Source organism: Neophocaena asiaeorientalis, unplaced genomic scaffold, assembly GCF_003031525.2.
Source record: "Neophocaena asiaeorientalis asiaeorientalis breed wild unplaced genomic scaffold, Neophocaena_asiaeorientalis_V1.1 scaffold30, whole genome shotgun sequence".
Classification (NCBI taxonomy): domain Eukaryota; kingdom Metazoa; phylum Chordata; class Mammalia; order Artiodactyla; family Phocoenidae; genus Neophocaena; species Neophocaena asiaeorientalis.
This window is the reverse complement of record NW_020174923.1, coordinates 14,322,589-14,336,289: the sequence shown is the minus strand read 5'-3', so window position 1 is coordinate 14,336,289 and position 13,701 is coordinate 14,322,589. Positions and strand designations below refer to the sequence as shown.

The window sequence follows — 13,701 nt, the reverse complement described above, 5'->3', positions numbered from 1 at the left end:
TGCAAGTTGCAATCTGTAAATCGCAAGGGTAGGTCAACACAGCAGCTAAAAGCTTGTTAAATGAGTAACCTAATGGTGTCAAGTCTGCTCCCAAGTGGGGGGAACCCTTTCTTAATAGGTCAGCTGATCCTGGCGTGAAGCAGCACAACCGAGGCAAGAAAGACCTTTCCCAGAAGGGCCAGTGGGGGAGTGACTCTACACCTCTCTCTCAGACACGCCACTTTCCCAGATTCTGGGGTTCATTTCCAAAAGGGATCAAAGTTTCAGGAACCCTTACCCATGTAGAGAATTCCATCCGAACTCCGGCACGGGGATGCCTGCACCAACTCTGGGATCGTAAAGGGAAGTTTCTTAAAAAAAAAAAAAGGAAAAGAGAAAAAAAAAGTTAACCAAGTCTTGTGCAATTTCACTGCACAGTTTCTGTTACCCAATTCTGCTAAAAGGGAGGAGCACTGTTGATGGTAGATGGGAGTTTTCCTAACTGGAAACCAGGGAGAAGGGGCACCCCAGGCTCCCCTATCTACTTTGGACAAGCCCTCAGCTCCCAGGTTCTGGGCATTATGAACAAGAATTCTTTTACTTGACAAGCCCCTCAAAGTCTCTTGTCCAGAGCGCTCCTGGGGATGACACCAATCTTTGAAATTCTAAGGGGGGCGGGCAGGAAGAATTGTCCTGTCTTGGAAAATTGTCCCAGAGCCGGCTTGACTGACTAGAAAATGCTCCTCAGAGAGGGAGTGAGCCATGAGACTATTCTGAAGAGAAGCAGCCTCGGTGCCCAGCTGAAGCCTCGAGGGAAAGGAGAAGTCATCACTCATGGGCAACACAGGAGTTTGAGGCAGGAAAAGAAGTTCTGGTGTTTTCTCTAGCAAATAATTCTCTACTGAAAAACAGGAGAGAATTGGGTCTTTTGGTATTAAAAGGAAGTTATGGTAGGTGCCAGGAAAAGAAACTCAGAGCAATCCACATGTTTCAACTGCATTTCATCATAAAACCGATTCTTCTGAGTCTACAGCTGACATCTGACAAGTTCTTTTGGTTAACGTTTGTTTCAGAATACTTTATTTTTGGAACATTCTGTGTTCTTGAAACCGTTCCACAGATACCTGCTTCTACGATGCTGTCACCTTTCTCTCCAAGAAAGCAAAGATTTCTCTTGAGCTTTAGTAAACAGAACTTTAAATAACCAATAATGTGGATTTCCCCATCATCCTGATGTTTAAACTAAGCCTTAGCAAAGGAAAAATGCCACGGAGAGGCAGTAATGACTGGGTTTCCCCCAGATGTTTCTGAGGGTCAGAAAGTTGTTGCAAGGTTTCCAGTCTGGAGCCTGGTGGTGTCTGCTGAGTACCTCCTGAGTGCTGGCTGAGCCATGAGAACCTGCTGGTCCAGATCAACGTTTCTGAACTCTGAGCTGTACATTTAAAAGCTCACTGAGGAAGCTGTGAAAAGATACTGATGCCCAGGCCCCAATCCAGACCACCTGATTCAGAATCCCCAGAAATTTTTTTTTAAGCTCTCAGGTGATCTCAACGCACAGCTAAATTGAAGGTCAGTGGTCTAGAGCCTTCGGAGTAGAAAGCAGCTAAATACACTCACCGTCAGGCCTTCATTATTCTTGCCCCCAAGCGTATACAGGCTGCCATCGTTGGGATCTGGGAGGAATGCAGGCCTAGAAGTTAAGCAATAAGTATCCGTGAAAGATTATAGACCAGGGCACAGAGTAAAATACCAAAGCCATGCAAAGCCATGATTGGTGAGGTGGGGGGAGTGGGGTGTGTGTGTGTGTGTGTGTGTGTAAAACAATTCCATCCACTGCTCTTTCATTTTACCCGCAGATAATAAAATATCCTTCTGGTGCTCTATACTATACTAGAGTGAAAGAAAAGCAACCTACAAAGGAAAACCAGTACAAAACCACAGAAGACTAAATCATCATTCCGTCAAAGCATCCTGGATGAAGGTAAAGTAAGTGAAAAGGACCCAGCAAGTCTGCTTTTCAGTTTCCCAGTCAGCTGCATATAGAACTTCAACAATTAATATTTAACAGCATGGCATGGTACGTAAACAGGGAGAACAAATCTGCCTTTGGTGTTCCACAAACATTCATTTTTAGGAGGCAGTAAAAGCAGACTCTGAAAGCTTGACATGAGAAAGAACCTGCCAAGGGGATGGGTCAAGGTTTCATCAGTAGCTTCCCAGGAAGCAGGTTCAAGGTGCTCTTTTGTAAAGTTAACCTGCTAACGACAGAACTACGATGCAGTCACTCAGAAACCCCTTGCTGAATCTTTCCTCTAATGTGTTTATAGCATCATTTGAGGCTCTTGGAGGTGCTATCCAACTTTTACTCCAAAACACACACTCTAGTAGCAGGTCACGTTCCTGTCTCCTCTCCACGGTTAAGCACAGTGAAGAGGGAGAGATCTAAAGACCCCTGGGCCCTCCTGAGGACTTGGGAAGCTTAAGACCAAAACTCGACTTAAGTTACATCTCAAATAAGCCTTTTTAATACCATTGCCTTCCCACCCCGCCTCCCAGGGAACTGACCATCCTCTCCCCAACACAAGCTTCTTTCTTTCAAAGCACCTGTAAGACTTCCTATGTCTCAGTCACTCTCATTCTACCTTAAATTTATGCATACGTGTACTCCAGCAACTAGCTTCGTAAACACTGATTGAATAAAACAGAAAATGAATGAAAGGGAAGTGCTGCAGCAAATCAGAAAACTTACTCTTCCACGTGTGTTGGAACCTGCAGGACTGGATCTGTGTGAAAGAACAACAACAAAGGCATCGTCAGACAGACTCTAAAATATCAAGATTCCTAGAGTTCCCAGGACTAGCTCACAAGACGGACCGATAGATTTATCTACATAACGTACGTGAAGGCACTTTAGAAAACTCACACACAGAAACACAAATGTAAGCTCTTACAACTGTCGCCGAGATTGGAGAGAGGCCTGAGAGCAGAAGGGAACTGCTGTCAGGAAACGTGCCTCTAACTTGGGGGACGGGCGTAGAAGGAAACACTGGTGACAACCCGCAGTGGACAGTGGGTCACAATGTCACTATCTGACACGTCAAGGACTTCTAAAACCTAAATCATCCCTTGGTCAGATGCCTGTCCTGCTGCTAGATACTCCCACTGGGAAAAGCAAAACTGTGACTTAAGAAGCAATTTGGCTGTTGATGAGAATTTGACTGGATGGTAAATGGTAAGTACACGCCTTTGGGGCAGGAATATGACAATTATAGAGCCGTGAGTGTTCATTCTTCTTGATTCCCTTCGATCCATTAATTCCATTTCTAGAAAATCTAGTTTTAAAACAACACAAAACGTGGAAAATGCTTTCAGTACAAAGATCCTCACAGCAGCATCACAAATGACCTAACTATTTAGTGATATGGTTAAATTATGGACTGTCCACTTGGTAGAAAATTAAGACTTCTGAAAGGGCTTATAAAGTTTAAAAAACTGTATAAATCTTTATACTGTTATGTTCAGGAGAAAAGATAACACTGTACCTAGAGTATTAATGCAGCTGAGGAGAAAAACCTTCAATATGCATTAAAAAAAAAAAAACTACATGGAAAGGCCAAAAAAAAGAGTGGGAACTGTAAGTTATCTTTGTTGGAAATAGAAATGACTCCCCCACCTTTTCTATATTGCCCCAAATTTCTAATAAAGTAGGCATTCCTTTTGAAATCAGAAAAAAAGTTTTTTCTCCAAGTCAGTTTTAATATTTGCAATAGTCTAAGTGGCAGAATTTCTCCCTCCCTAGATTCTCCTGGGCACAAATCAAGAGGATGCTCCCGGTTCCATGGGGTGGATGGAGGTAGGAGAGCGAGGCCACTGACACTGCTGTAACAGAGCTAAATCCCCAGGCACAAGACCGCACAGCAATGAGGCATTTCCAGCCATCAAGACCCCACAGGCTATAGGCCACGCTGCCCACAAGTTCAAAGCTGGGGGCGAGGACGGCAAATACTGTGATATGATTTTGGACACCGGCTCTGCCGATGGTGACAGGCAGCTGTCTAATTCCCTGGGTCAGCCTGGATTCTCAGATGAAGGAAAACTCTTTCAAGCCTTATCAGCTGTTGATTTTGCTTTACAAGCCCGGCTCTGACACAAAGGCGTATGGGTGTTCACAACAACAGAAGCGCAGGCACCACGTGTGGTCTGTGGGCAGCGAACAAACAATTCATTAAAACCAAAAGCATTTCGGGAAACAGGAGGAACTTTCAGTCAGAAAGCACATGTTTATTGTTCCCACTAATCACCTCTCGGTATACTCTCACAAACAGACTGATGCAAGAGACAGGAAACGAGGGCACACAGCACTCACCCTACTGAAACAGTCAGGGAGCAATTATAACCCAGCTCCTCCAGCGCAGCCCAGAAGCCGTGCACGCCAGGGACAGCAAGAAGGCATATTCCAAAGCAAACACAGCAGGCAAGAGGGCGTCGGTTTTGCTCACTTCAGCCACTTAAAGGTATCGCAGATCAACCCAGATGAGGAGGACACTACCGAATCCCAGCCATTCACCAGAAACAAGCTGTGGAGACCAACGGGATTTCGACTCCTGTTCCTGAGCTTATCTTTGCTGGACAGTGTTTGCTCACTCTCAGGGTCTCGTCCTCTGGCGCAGACTTTCCTGGTTTTCTAGAGCTTATTCACTGCTCACCTGACACGGAGGCCTCAGGTCCCAAAGTGTGCCCTGCACCAGAAAGGTTCCAGTTAAGACACAGGCCACCAGTGGAAGCCAGAGAAGGATGGGTAGACACCTACATGGGTGTTGAAGAGCCATGCTTCCTCCTAGGCTTAAGGGGACATGAACTCCAGCAGGGGTACCTTCTCATCCATTCATAATATAGGGCCCCTGGAATAAACATCAGCCGAGCTGCAGGCCACGTCACAGCATGACTGTTAACACAGCTCCGATACAGGCCAGCAAATGCGTAACTGTGACCTAGTCCACTCATGTCTTTCCCTTAAAGAATCATTTGAACCTGAACTTTGCTTTAAAATACTACAGGAAAAAAGAAACATCATATGGGAAGGGGGCAGATAAGACAAAAAACGGCAGCCTGTTGACAAATGTTCAAAGATAGAATTGACAACACTGGCCTGTCCTTTTACTCTTCTCTCTACATATGCTTGAAATTTTCCATAACAGAAAAGGTTAAAAGATAAAAATATTTGAAAAGCCAGCAAAAGGCACCATCTGAAAACATGCACTGAAAGCCTAACACGAAAAAGGAGTTGTTCTGGATTTAATAATGAGAACTGGTATCAGGCAAGATTCTTGCTCTTAAAAAAAAAAAAAATCACCTATGTGAAAAGGAACAGTGGCCTAACCCTAAGGCTATAAACAAACACTGGTACAAAATAAGCCTCTCTACCTATAGGGGACTGATAAGGATAAAAGCCATCTCACAAAGCTGCTTTACTTTCAGAAGGAATAAAAAAAAAGGGTTACTTTACAAGTATAAAAATGGGTGTTATTCAAGGTAAAGGTAAAGATATCAGAAGAGGAAAATAAAGCTGAAATCAGTATTTGGTCTCCAAGATTAAGACAGAAACAGATCTGCCCACTGCTCCCCTGGGAGCAGCTACTGTACTCGGTTCCCCTCCAGGGTCCATCCAGCTCAGACCTGAAACGGCACAACCTTTACTCTTGGAGAAACCTGGGTGAGGTCAGGTGACACTCAGGGCTCCTGTTTTGTGCGGATCGAATCCTCCTTTTCAATCTGAGGCAGAAATGACTTAAAATAAATGTAAACATCCTGTATCTACAAAAGAAGTGAGTTTTCGTCTTTCCAAGAATACCTTTCTCGCCTTCATCCTCGATCCCATCCTCTCTCAAACCTCACACCTTCTCCCTCTGCGCTGGACCCCAACCGCACTCTTCACTCTGCTCCCTTCTTGAGCTCTCAGTCCATCAGCAACAACAGCTCTACCCTTCACCCTGCGGGCTATCCCACGTGCCTGCTGCCCCAGCCCACGGGCTTCATCCCTCCCCTCCTTGAGACTCTCCACCTCCTGGCCTCTGTGGCCCTTGCACTGCACTGATTTTTCACTCACCTCTCCCTCTCTCTCTCTCCCACCCACTCCTCTCCCCTCTCCTCCCCACTCCCTACTCCAACAGGGAGCAACTTTTCTAGGTTCTCCCCTCAGTTCTCTCCGAGAGCACATCCACCTCTGTAGCTTCAACCATAACCACAGTGGGGAAATTCTAGGTCTCCATCTCTCGAGCTCTTCTTTCTGGACTGACTGGACATTTCCACTATCTCCTGCCAGCACCTTGACCACCACTTGTCCAAATCACACCCTCCATCTTTCTCTCCAGACTGGTCTGACTACCCGATTTTGTTAACGCCATTCTCCTAGAAGGCGGGCAAGCCTCAAACCGTTCTGTTGACGCTCATTTCTCCGCCAGCACCTGCCATCAGAAGCCAAACTCCGTGGTCTATTCCATCATCCTGTTTCCTACTCACAGCATCCCTTCAGCATCATTGGAACCCCTTGTCTTTCAAGCGCTCCCTTTTCTCCTAGTCTGTGTGCCCTCTGGGATCAGAAAGACCTATGCTTAAATCTTACTCTGCCAAATCTCTCTGAGCCTCAACTTCCTCATCAGTGAAGAGAAAAAAAGAAATAGAGATAATAACACCAAACTCATGCAGCATCTCCGTGTGGACTAAAGAAGGTTAAATATGTGTTAAGACTGTAAGTCAGTGCCTTGAGAGAGAAGAGTGATCCTTCTAAAGACGCAAATCAGATTATGCTTCCCTGCCACTCACAATCCTTTGATGGGTCCCATCTCACTCAGTAGAGGCCAATGTTCACACAGTGGCCTACAAATCCCACACAATCCCACCCTCCCACACCCACCCTGGCACTCTCCGATTATCTCCTCCTCACTCTATTCTGGTGAGGAGGAATGCTGGAATGCCATGCTGGAATACAGGGTATTCCTCGAGTACTGCCAAGCCTGCCCCTGCCTCGGGGCCTTTGCATTTACTGTTCCCTGTGCCGAGGTCTTCGATCAGATGTCACCATCTCAGAGAGGTCTTCCACGACCATCTCCTACCCCCCAGGATTTCCTACCCCTCTTCCCTGCTTAATTTTTCTCCATGACACTGACCACCTCCAAAGTACTGTGTATTTTGCTTATTTTTTTAACGTCTGACTCGGGCCACTGGAAGATCCGAGGGGGCTGGGATTTATCTTTCGCTGCCTGCTATACCCTCAACATCTAAAACAGTGCCTGGCGCACAGGAGCTGCTCGGTATATTTACTGAATGGGGCAATCGATAAATGTTAGTTTCCTTCCCACTTCCACTCCTGCCCTGCCTGGATATCCATTGCTGATCACTTCTGCAATCCAGCAGCTATGCTCCATCAACCCTCAACCCAGAATCCACCTAGCAATCCCCTTTCTTCTGCCCAGGCTTCTGGGCACTGCCGAAGAAAACACTATAATCACGTGTGTGATACCAAAATACATGTATGGCCAGCTGGGCCCCATGTCATAGGAGATATGTTTATCTATTTCCTGGTTGGCCTCTGTTCCCCGTTCCTCACAGCTGGTGTTTCAGACCTTCACCCCTTGCCTCAAGGCTCTTTCCTCTCCGCACATGACTCCCCTCTGTGGCACAGGGGAAGTGAGGGGGGCAGAGCGGGTTCTCAGAAACTCCCTACCCCTCACCCTCCAGGTTTGCCCAACCCCACCCTTCCCTTCACATCTCTAAAAAGGGACGTTTTCACCTTCATGTTCACAGATATTTCACACTCACACATCTAAAGCCCCCAGACGGTATCCTGTCTCCAAGGATCTTCAAATCCTTCTGGCTAACTCCTTCCCCTCTGCCTACAAACACGCCAAACCTCTGGGGTCCCCTTGCCTCCTTTGTACATGCTCCCCGTTCTCTCCTAAAGGCATCCACTTTAAGTGTACAGTTTGATGAGTCTTTTTTTGGCCATGCTGCACGGCTTGTGGGATTTTAGTTCCCCGACCAGTAATCGAACCTGGGCCCTCGGCAGTGAGGGCACAGAGTCCTAACTATTGGACCACCAGGGAATTCCCTCGATGAGTCTTGAAAAACATGCACATCCACGTAGCTACCCTCACGATCAAGATACAGGATATTTCCATCACCCTGAAACATCTTCCCTAATTCCCTTAGATTCAATACCCTAACCCCCACCCCAGACACCACTGACAGATCCGTTATGTTTGTTCTAAAATTTCACAAATGGAATTCATACAGGAGGTTCTCTTTTCTGTCTGGCTTCTTTCTCTCTGCATCATGTTTCTAAAATTCACCCAGAATGCTGAGTGTATCAGTTTGTTCTTTTTTGGTGCTGAATAGTACTCCACTGTATGGGCGTACCATCAGTTGTTTATCTGTGGATGGATGTTTGGGTTATTTCCAATTTGGGGCTGGAAAAACGTGAATAAAGCTGCTAGGAACATTTGTGTACACGTCTTTGGACCTGTATTTTCATCTCTCTTGGGAAAATACCTGGGAGTAGAATGACTGAGCCATACTGTTTACATCTGACTTGACAAGAAACAGTCCTCCAAAGGGGCCGTACGATTTTGCATTCCCGCCAGCAATGTGTACGTTGTCTAGAGTTTTTTATCTTTAAAAAAATTTTTTTAACACACAAAAATCAATTGATAAACACGTTGACATCAAAATTAAAAACACATGATCATATACAGTTCTTAAAAAAATACTTAGATGTAAATCAAACAAAAGAGAGACAAGACTTACATGTTGAAAACTTCAAAATGCTGATGAGAGAAATAAAAGATCTAAAATGCAGAGACATACCATGTTCAGAGTATAGAAGATTCAACATAGAAAAGATACCAAACTGATATACAAGTATAATGCAATTCCTACCAAAATTCCAGAAAGATTTTTTTTTAAACATCTTTATTGGAGTATGATCGCTTTACAATGGTCTATTAGTTTCTGTTGTATAACAAAGTGAATCAGCTATACATATACATATATCCCCATATCTCCTCCCTCTTACCCTCCCTAACCCACCCCTCTAGGTGGTCACAAAGCACCGAGCTGATCTCCCTGTGCTATGCAGCTGCTTCCCACTACCTATCTGTTTTACATTTGGTAGTGTATATGTGTCCATGACACTCTCTTCGTCCATCCCAGCTTACCCTTCCTAGTCCCCGTGTCCTCAAGTCCATTCTCTACGTCTGCGTCTTTATTTCCGTCCTGCCCCTCGGTTCTTCAGAACCACTTTTTTTTTTTGCCTATAGTTTTAAAAATGTTGATTCCTAGGTCTTTGCCCCAGGAAGTTGATTCTGTAGGTAGAGCCAGGGAATTTGAATTTTTAACACATGTGAGGTAATTCTGACGCTGAGCCATACTGGGAAACTAATGCTCCAGATCCTCTGTTTCACCCTCTCACTTTCCATACCTTTCTCAAGGCACTGCTCTCTGGCCCCTACCCTCAGGATAAGGTCAAAACTGCCAGTGTCACGTTCCAGTGGCTGAGTCTAATAAACACTGACAAATCCTTCTCCCACGTGACATCTGGCAACATTCTCCAGTAGAGCCCCTGACCCAGTCCCACTTCCAACTGCTTACGGAGTCTCTCAGCCCCAGAACCCGTCATCCATCCTGAACCTGCTCCTCCTTTTGCATACCCCAGATCGGTTCGTTGACCCCACTTCCACCCGGTCACACAATCTGGAACCTCTGAGTTCTCCTGACTCCCCCCACCTTCTCTTAATTCTAACCCTCTCCCATTCAATTAGATCCTGAGTTTTATAAGATTAGACCCACCAAACGTTTCTCAAAAATCTATGTCCTCCTTTTCCTCTCCTTCACCAAAATGTGGCAGTCACCACTTCCCACTGGCTCTACAGCAGCTTCCTAACCAAGCTCCCTGTCTCGGATCTCTGCCCTTCAGACATGCACTCCACCCACCGCCCGAGGGCTGACAAAGGCAAATCTGTTCTTGTCTTTCCTCCACATAAAATCCTACAACGGCTCCCCTCTGCCAACTGAATACCTTCCATCTCTGTGGCTCAGGTCAGAGGTTCCCAAACTTTCTGGGTTCACAGCACCCTTAGTGTCTCGGTAATTTCTTCACAAGGCCCGAGGCCAAAAGAAATATCTAACGGTTCCATTTATTCAGTGGTTAGGTCCAAACGACTTAAGTATTTAGGGCCTCGCAACTTAGAGGCCACGTGGAAAAAAATAATACTACACGTAAACTGAAAGAGAAATGTTTATTTCATTCTTAACTATAATTACTCACTAGTGGGGTGTGTGTACCTGTTGGGCGCTGCACATATTCCAAATCTTATACTCTTGTTAGACGCAGCCACACTCATTACCATGCCATGTTGATTTTCATGTGGTATTTGAATTGTATCACAGTGACAGCCCAAAACTCAGCTGTGCAAAGACACATCCTTGAAAGGCAAGTAGCGCGATCTAATACTGAAAGTACTAACTACCTCAGGCGTGGTGTTTGACACTGTGGAGCGCTGCTGTATTTCTCTTAAAAGTTTAAAACTAGCTGCAGTGCCTCGAGAGCTTGCTGGGGCTCCCAGGGCCCCTCAGCACACAAAGGAACCACAGGCCTTAGGCATTCAAGGCCCTGTAAAACCTGGGCCCAATTCTTCTTCATCACATCTCTTCCCCAAACTCAGCCCATGCTGTCATGTCAGTCTCTGTGCTCACCATGACCTGCCGCAACTCCATCCATCTACCTCTGCTTGTCCTTCAAATGCCACTTTCTCCAGGAAATCAGAAACTGAACGCCTACTGCACTTGGTATGTTCTCTTTTTCTTTTGGCTGCCACGCCGCTTTGTGGGATCTCAGTTCCCCGACCAGGGATCAAACCTGGGCCTCCTGCAGGGGAAGTGTGGAGTCCTAACTACTGGACCGCCAGGGAATTAATTCCCTTGGTAAGTTCTTATGATGCACTTACCACATTTCTCAGGTGACAGGCACTTAATTGCATGTGGCCTCTCTGGTTCTCAAAAATCTGGGGGCTGGATTGAATTTTAAGCACTTTGTAGGGCAGGGACTATCTATTTTGTTTCTTGTGAAATACACACAGGCAAGTGCCTGGGGCTTATGACAGTTCAGTGAATAATCACAGCGTGAACTCCTGTGTAACTGCTGCCCGGGTCTTTGCTCCCCTCATACTTAGCAGGTAATCCTGTCTGCAGAATGAAAGGAAGTCGATAATTTAAGATATCCAATACTGCACGTGGGATACAATCATTCTGATAAGTTTATCCTAACGAGAAGGACTTTTCCACACAGAAACCTACATGATAAAAGCTAAAAAGAACTGCCCCGGTGTAGCTCTGTTTGTTCACTCACATTTAAAAATTACTTAAATTTATGGGAAAAAATGATACGGCATTTGCTTCAAAATGATGGAGGAGGGGGAGGGGGACGTCATGTGTGGACCATCACTGAAGCTGGGTGGCTGGGTGCATGCGGCTTTCTTCCTATTCTCTTTACTTTTGTGTGTGTTGAAGTTTTTCTAAAATGAAAAAAAATTTTTAAGAAGAGAAGCTAAAAAAAAAAAAAGAAGCTATTTAAGGAATACCTTTGCAGGGGGTTGAAAAGAGAGGCCTGTTCTTCCTGCCCGCCCTCAGCTGTAGTATAAATCTTGAGAGCCTGATCCTACAATGTCACAGGGTTGGAAGAGAGAAGAGAAACCCAGGGGACGAGCAAGAAGGACCCGGTCAGCACTGTTTCAGGCTTCCCTAAACACAGAAAAATGCCTCTGATGAAGTCAACCACAATTTAAATAATTGTCTCAAAGCGCAATTTGGGACCGACAGCCCCTCTCTGGAGGAGACTGGGCAGACTTACTTTCACGTAGGAAGGGGTAAGATCGCTTTGATTACAGAAGCTGCCAGAACAGGCTGCCCATCTGACTGGAGCTCAAGGAGCCCTAAGAGGTCATTCTCTGCCCTTCCCTAGATGAGCATCGGTATTTCTGGAACACACTGCTCCTCCGGAGGAATCTAGATGGGCACTGGCTTTACCGCTGTGCTCCTCCTAACCTCTTCTTTCTAAAGCACAACCGCCCAGCTGGCCCCGACACACCTGGCATTTAAAACCAGCTCCCTCCCTGACTGGGAGGCCTCTCCAGGTACGAGTAAGATGTCGTGACACAGCTAGAAACTCTGCAAACCAGATCCTTCTAAGTGCACCTCCAGCAGCGACCAGAAATGTTTTGGGTTGGCCCTCCTGAAAGGTATTTAAGGACCAAAAGACCACAAATGAAGTCCCAACTGCTTTTATGCTCCCTTTAAGCATCCCCGTACGCCAAATATTTGAGAGGCTCGTTCCTTCTGCGAGCAAAACAAGAAAGGTGGCTGCATGGTAGGGGGTGAGACCTTGGAGAAGAAAGGGGTGGAAACTTTGGGAGGTGGTGTGGTGGGCACTAAGGAGGGAGCAGCTGGAGGCTTCTGAGAAGAAGAGAAACGTGGTACAAGTCTCTGAAGGAAGGTGAGACAGGCAGGCACCAGGGGACACAGTAGATGAGACAGAGAAGAAGAAGCAATCACAAGGGTAGTGAGGAAAGCAATGCCATAACCCCAGTAAGAAGGTCTGAGCCAGTGGGGGCAGGGGAGGGTGGGCAGGGAGGGTGGTGGTCAGGAACCAAACAGGAGGGGAAGAAGAATGTCAACAGGACTTTGTCCTGATCAGAAAAATGAAGTGCAGGAAAGGAATGAGTTAACGAGGACATGGAGATTTTGACCCTAGCTGATGGTGAAACTAGATCGGTTAGTCTGAAGGCAAAAGCTGCCACTTCCTCAAGAAAATGCTTAAGGGTCGAATACTGTTTTCTTATAAAATTTATTGGTAGAAACAAGGCCATTCACACGCACACACACACACACACACACACACACACACACACACCCTTAACTCAAAACTTAAGTCTCCCCAATATGGTTCATGCACTCAAGTGAACCAATCAGGGAATCCTCATTTCCTCCCTCCAGAGGGAAGGAACTTTGGTTACCTGCGCCTTGAACTCCCCTTAAAGTTGTTAGGTCCAAGTTGAAAGGTGGCAAGTCTCAAATGTTCCTCGAAGTTCAGCTTTCTTGAGGACAGCATTTTAAAATAAGACATCTAGCTCTCTGGGCTTGGACCTAGGTTATGGCGACATGGCTAAATGCACCAAGAAGGTCAGAATCGTGGGTAAATATGGGACCCCTTACGGGGCCTCCCCCAGGAAAATGGTAAAGAAAATTGAAATCAGCCAGCACGCCAAGTACACTTGTTCCTTCCGTGGCAAAACCAAGATGAAGAGACGAGCTGTGGGCATTTGGCACTGTGGTTCCTGCATGAAAACGGTAGCTGGCGGTGCCTGGACCTACAATACCACCTGCCATCACAGTAAGGTCTGTCATCAGAAGACTGAAGGAATTGAAGGACCAGTAGAAGCGCCACCATTTGAAATGTTGCTAGCCTATGATGCATAGGTTAATTTATGTAACAAAAATAAATAAAATAAAATGGACATCTAATCAGAAGTTCCTAAAATCCCATCAGAACTGGGGGAAGATACTATGAGTTTTCTTGCAGGGTAATCTCTGTAAGTCACCAAATGTCATGTGTGACAAAGACGATCCTGTGGAAATACCAACGTCATCTGAAAAACCACCCTAACCAAAGGC

General features: G+C 45.9%; 1 protein-coding gene and 1 pseudogene across 1 annotated transcript in view; one reads left to right on the top strand and one right to left on the bottom strand.

Moving 5' to 3' along the window:
* ERN1 (endoplasmic reticulum to nucleus signaling 1) overlaps positions 1-8,818 on the bottom strand; it is a 43,838-nt gene extending 35,020 nt beyond the window's left edge. The window contains exons 1-4 of the mRNA XM_024760701.1: positions 8,782-8,818; positions 2,729-2,762; positions 1,597-1,669; positions 278-350 (exon numbers count right to left, since the gene is read on the bottom strand). Of these exons, the coding sequence (XP_024616469.1) occupies positions 278-281 (4 nt within the window). The 5' untranslated portion in view covers positions 282-350; positions 1,597-1,669; positions 2,729-2,762; positions 8,782-8,818. The remainder of the gene's footprint in view (positions 1-277; positions 351-1,596; positions 1,670-2,728; positions 2,763-8,781) is intronic.
* Positions 8,819-13,188: 4,370 nt separating this feature from the next.
* On the top strand, positions 13,189-13,465 carry LOC112410248 (putative 60S ribosomal protein L37a; annotated as a pseudogene).
* The last annotated feature ends 236 nt before the right edge of the window (positions 13,466-13,701 follow it).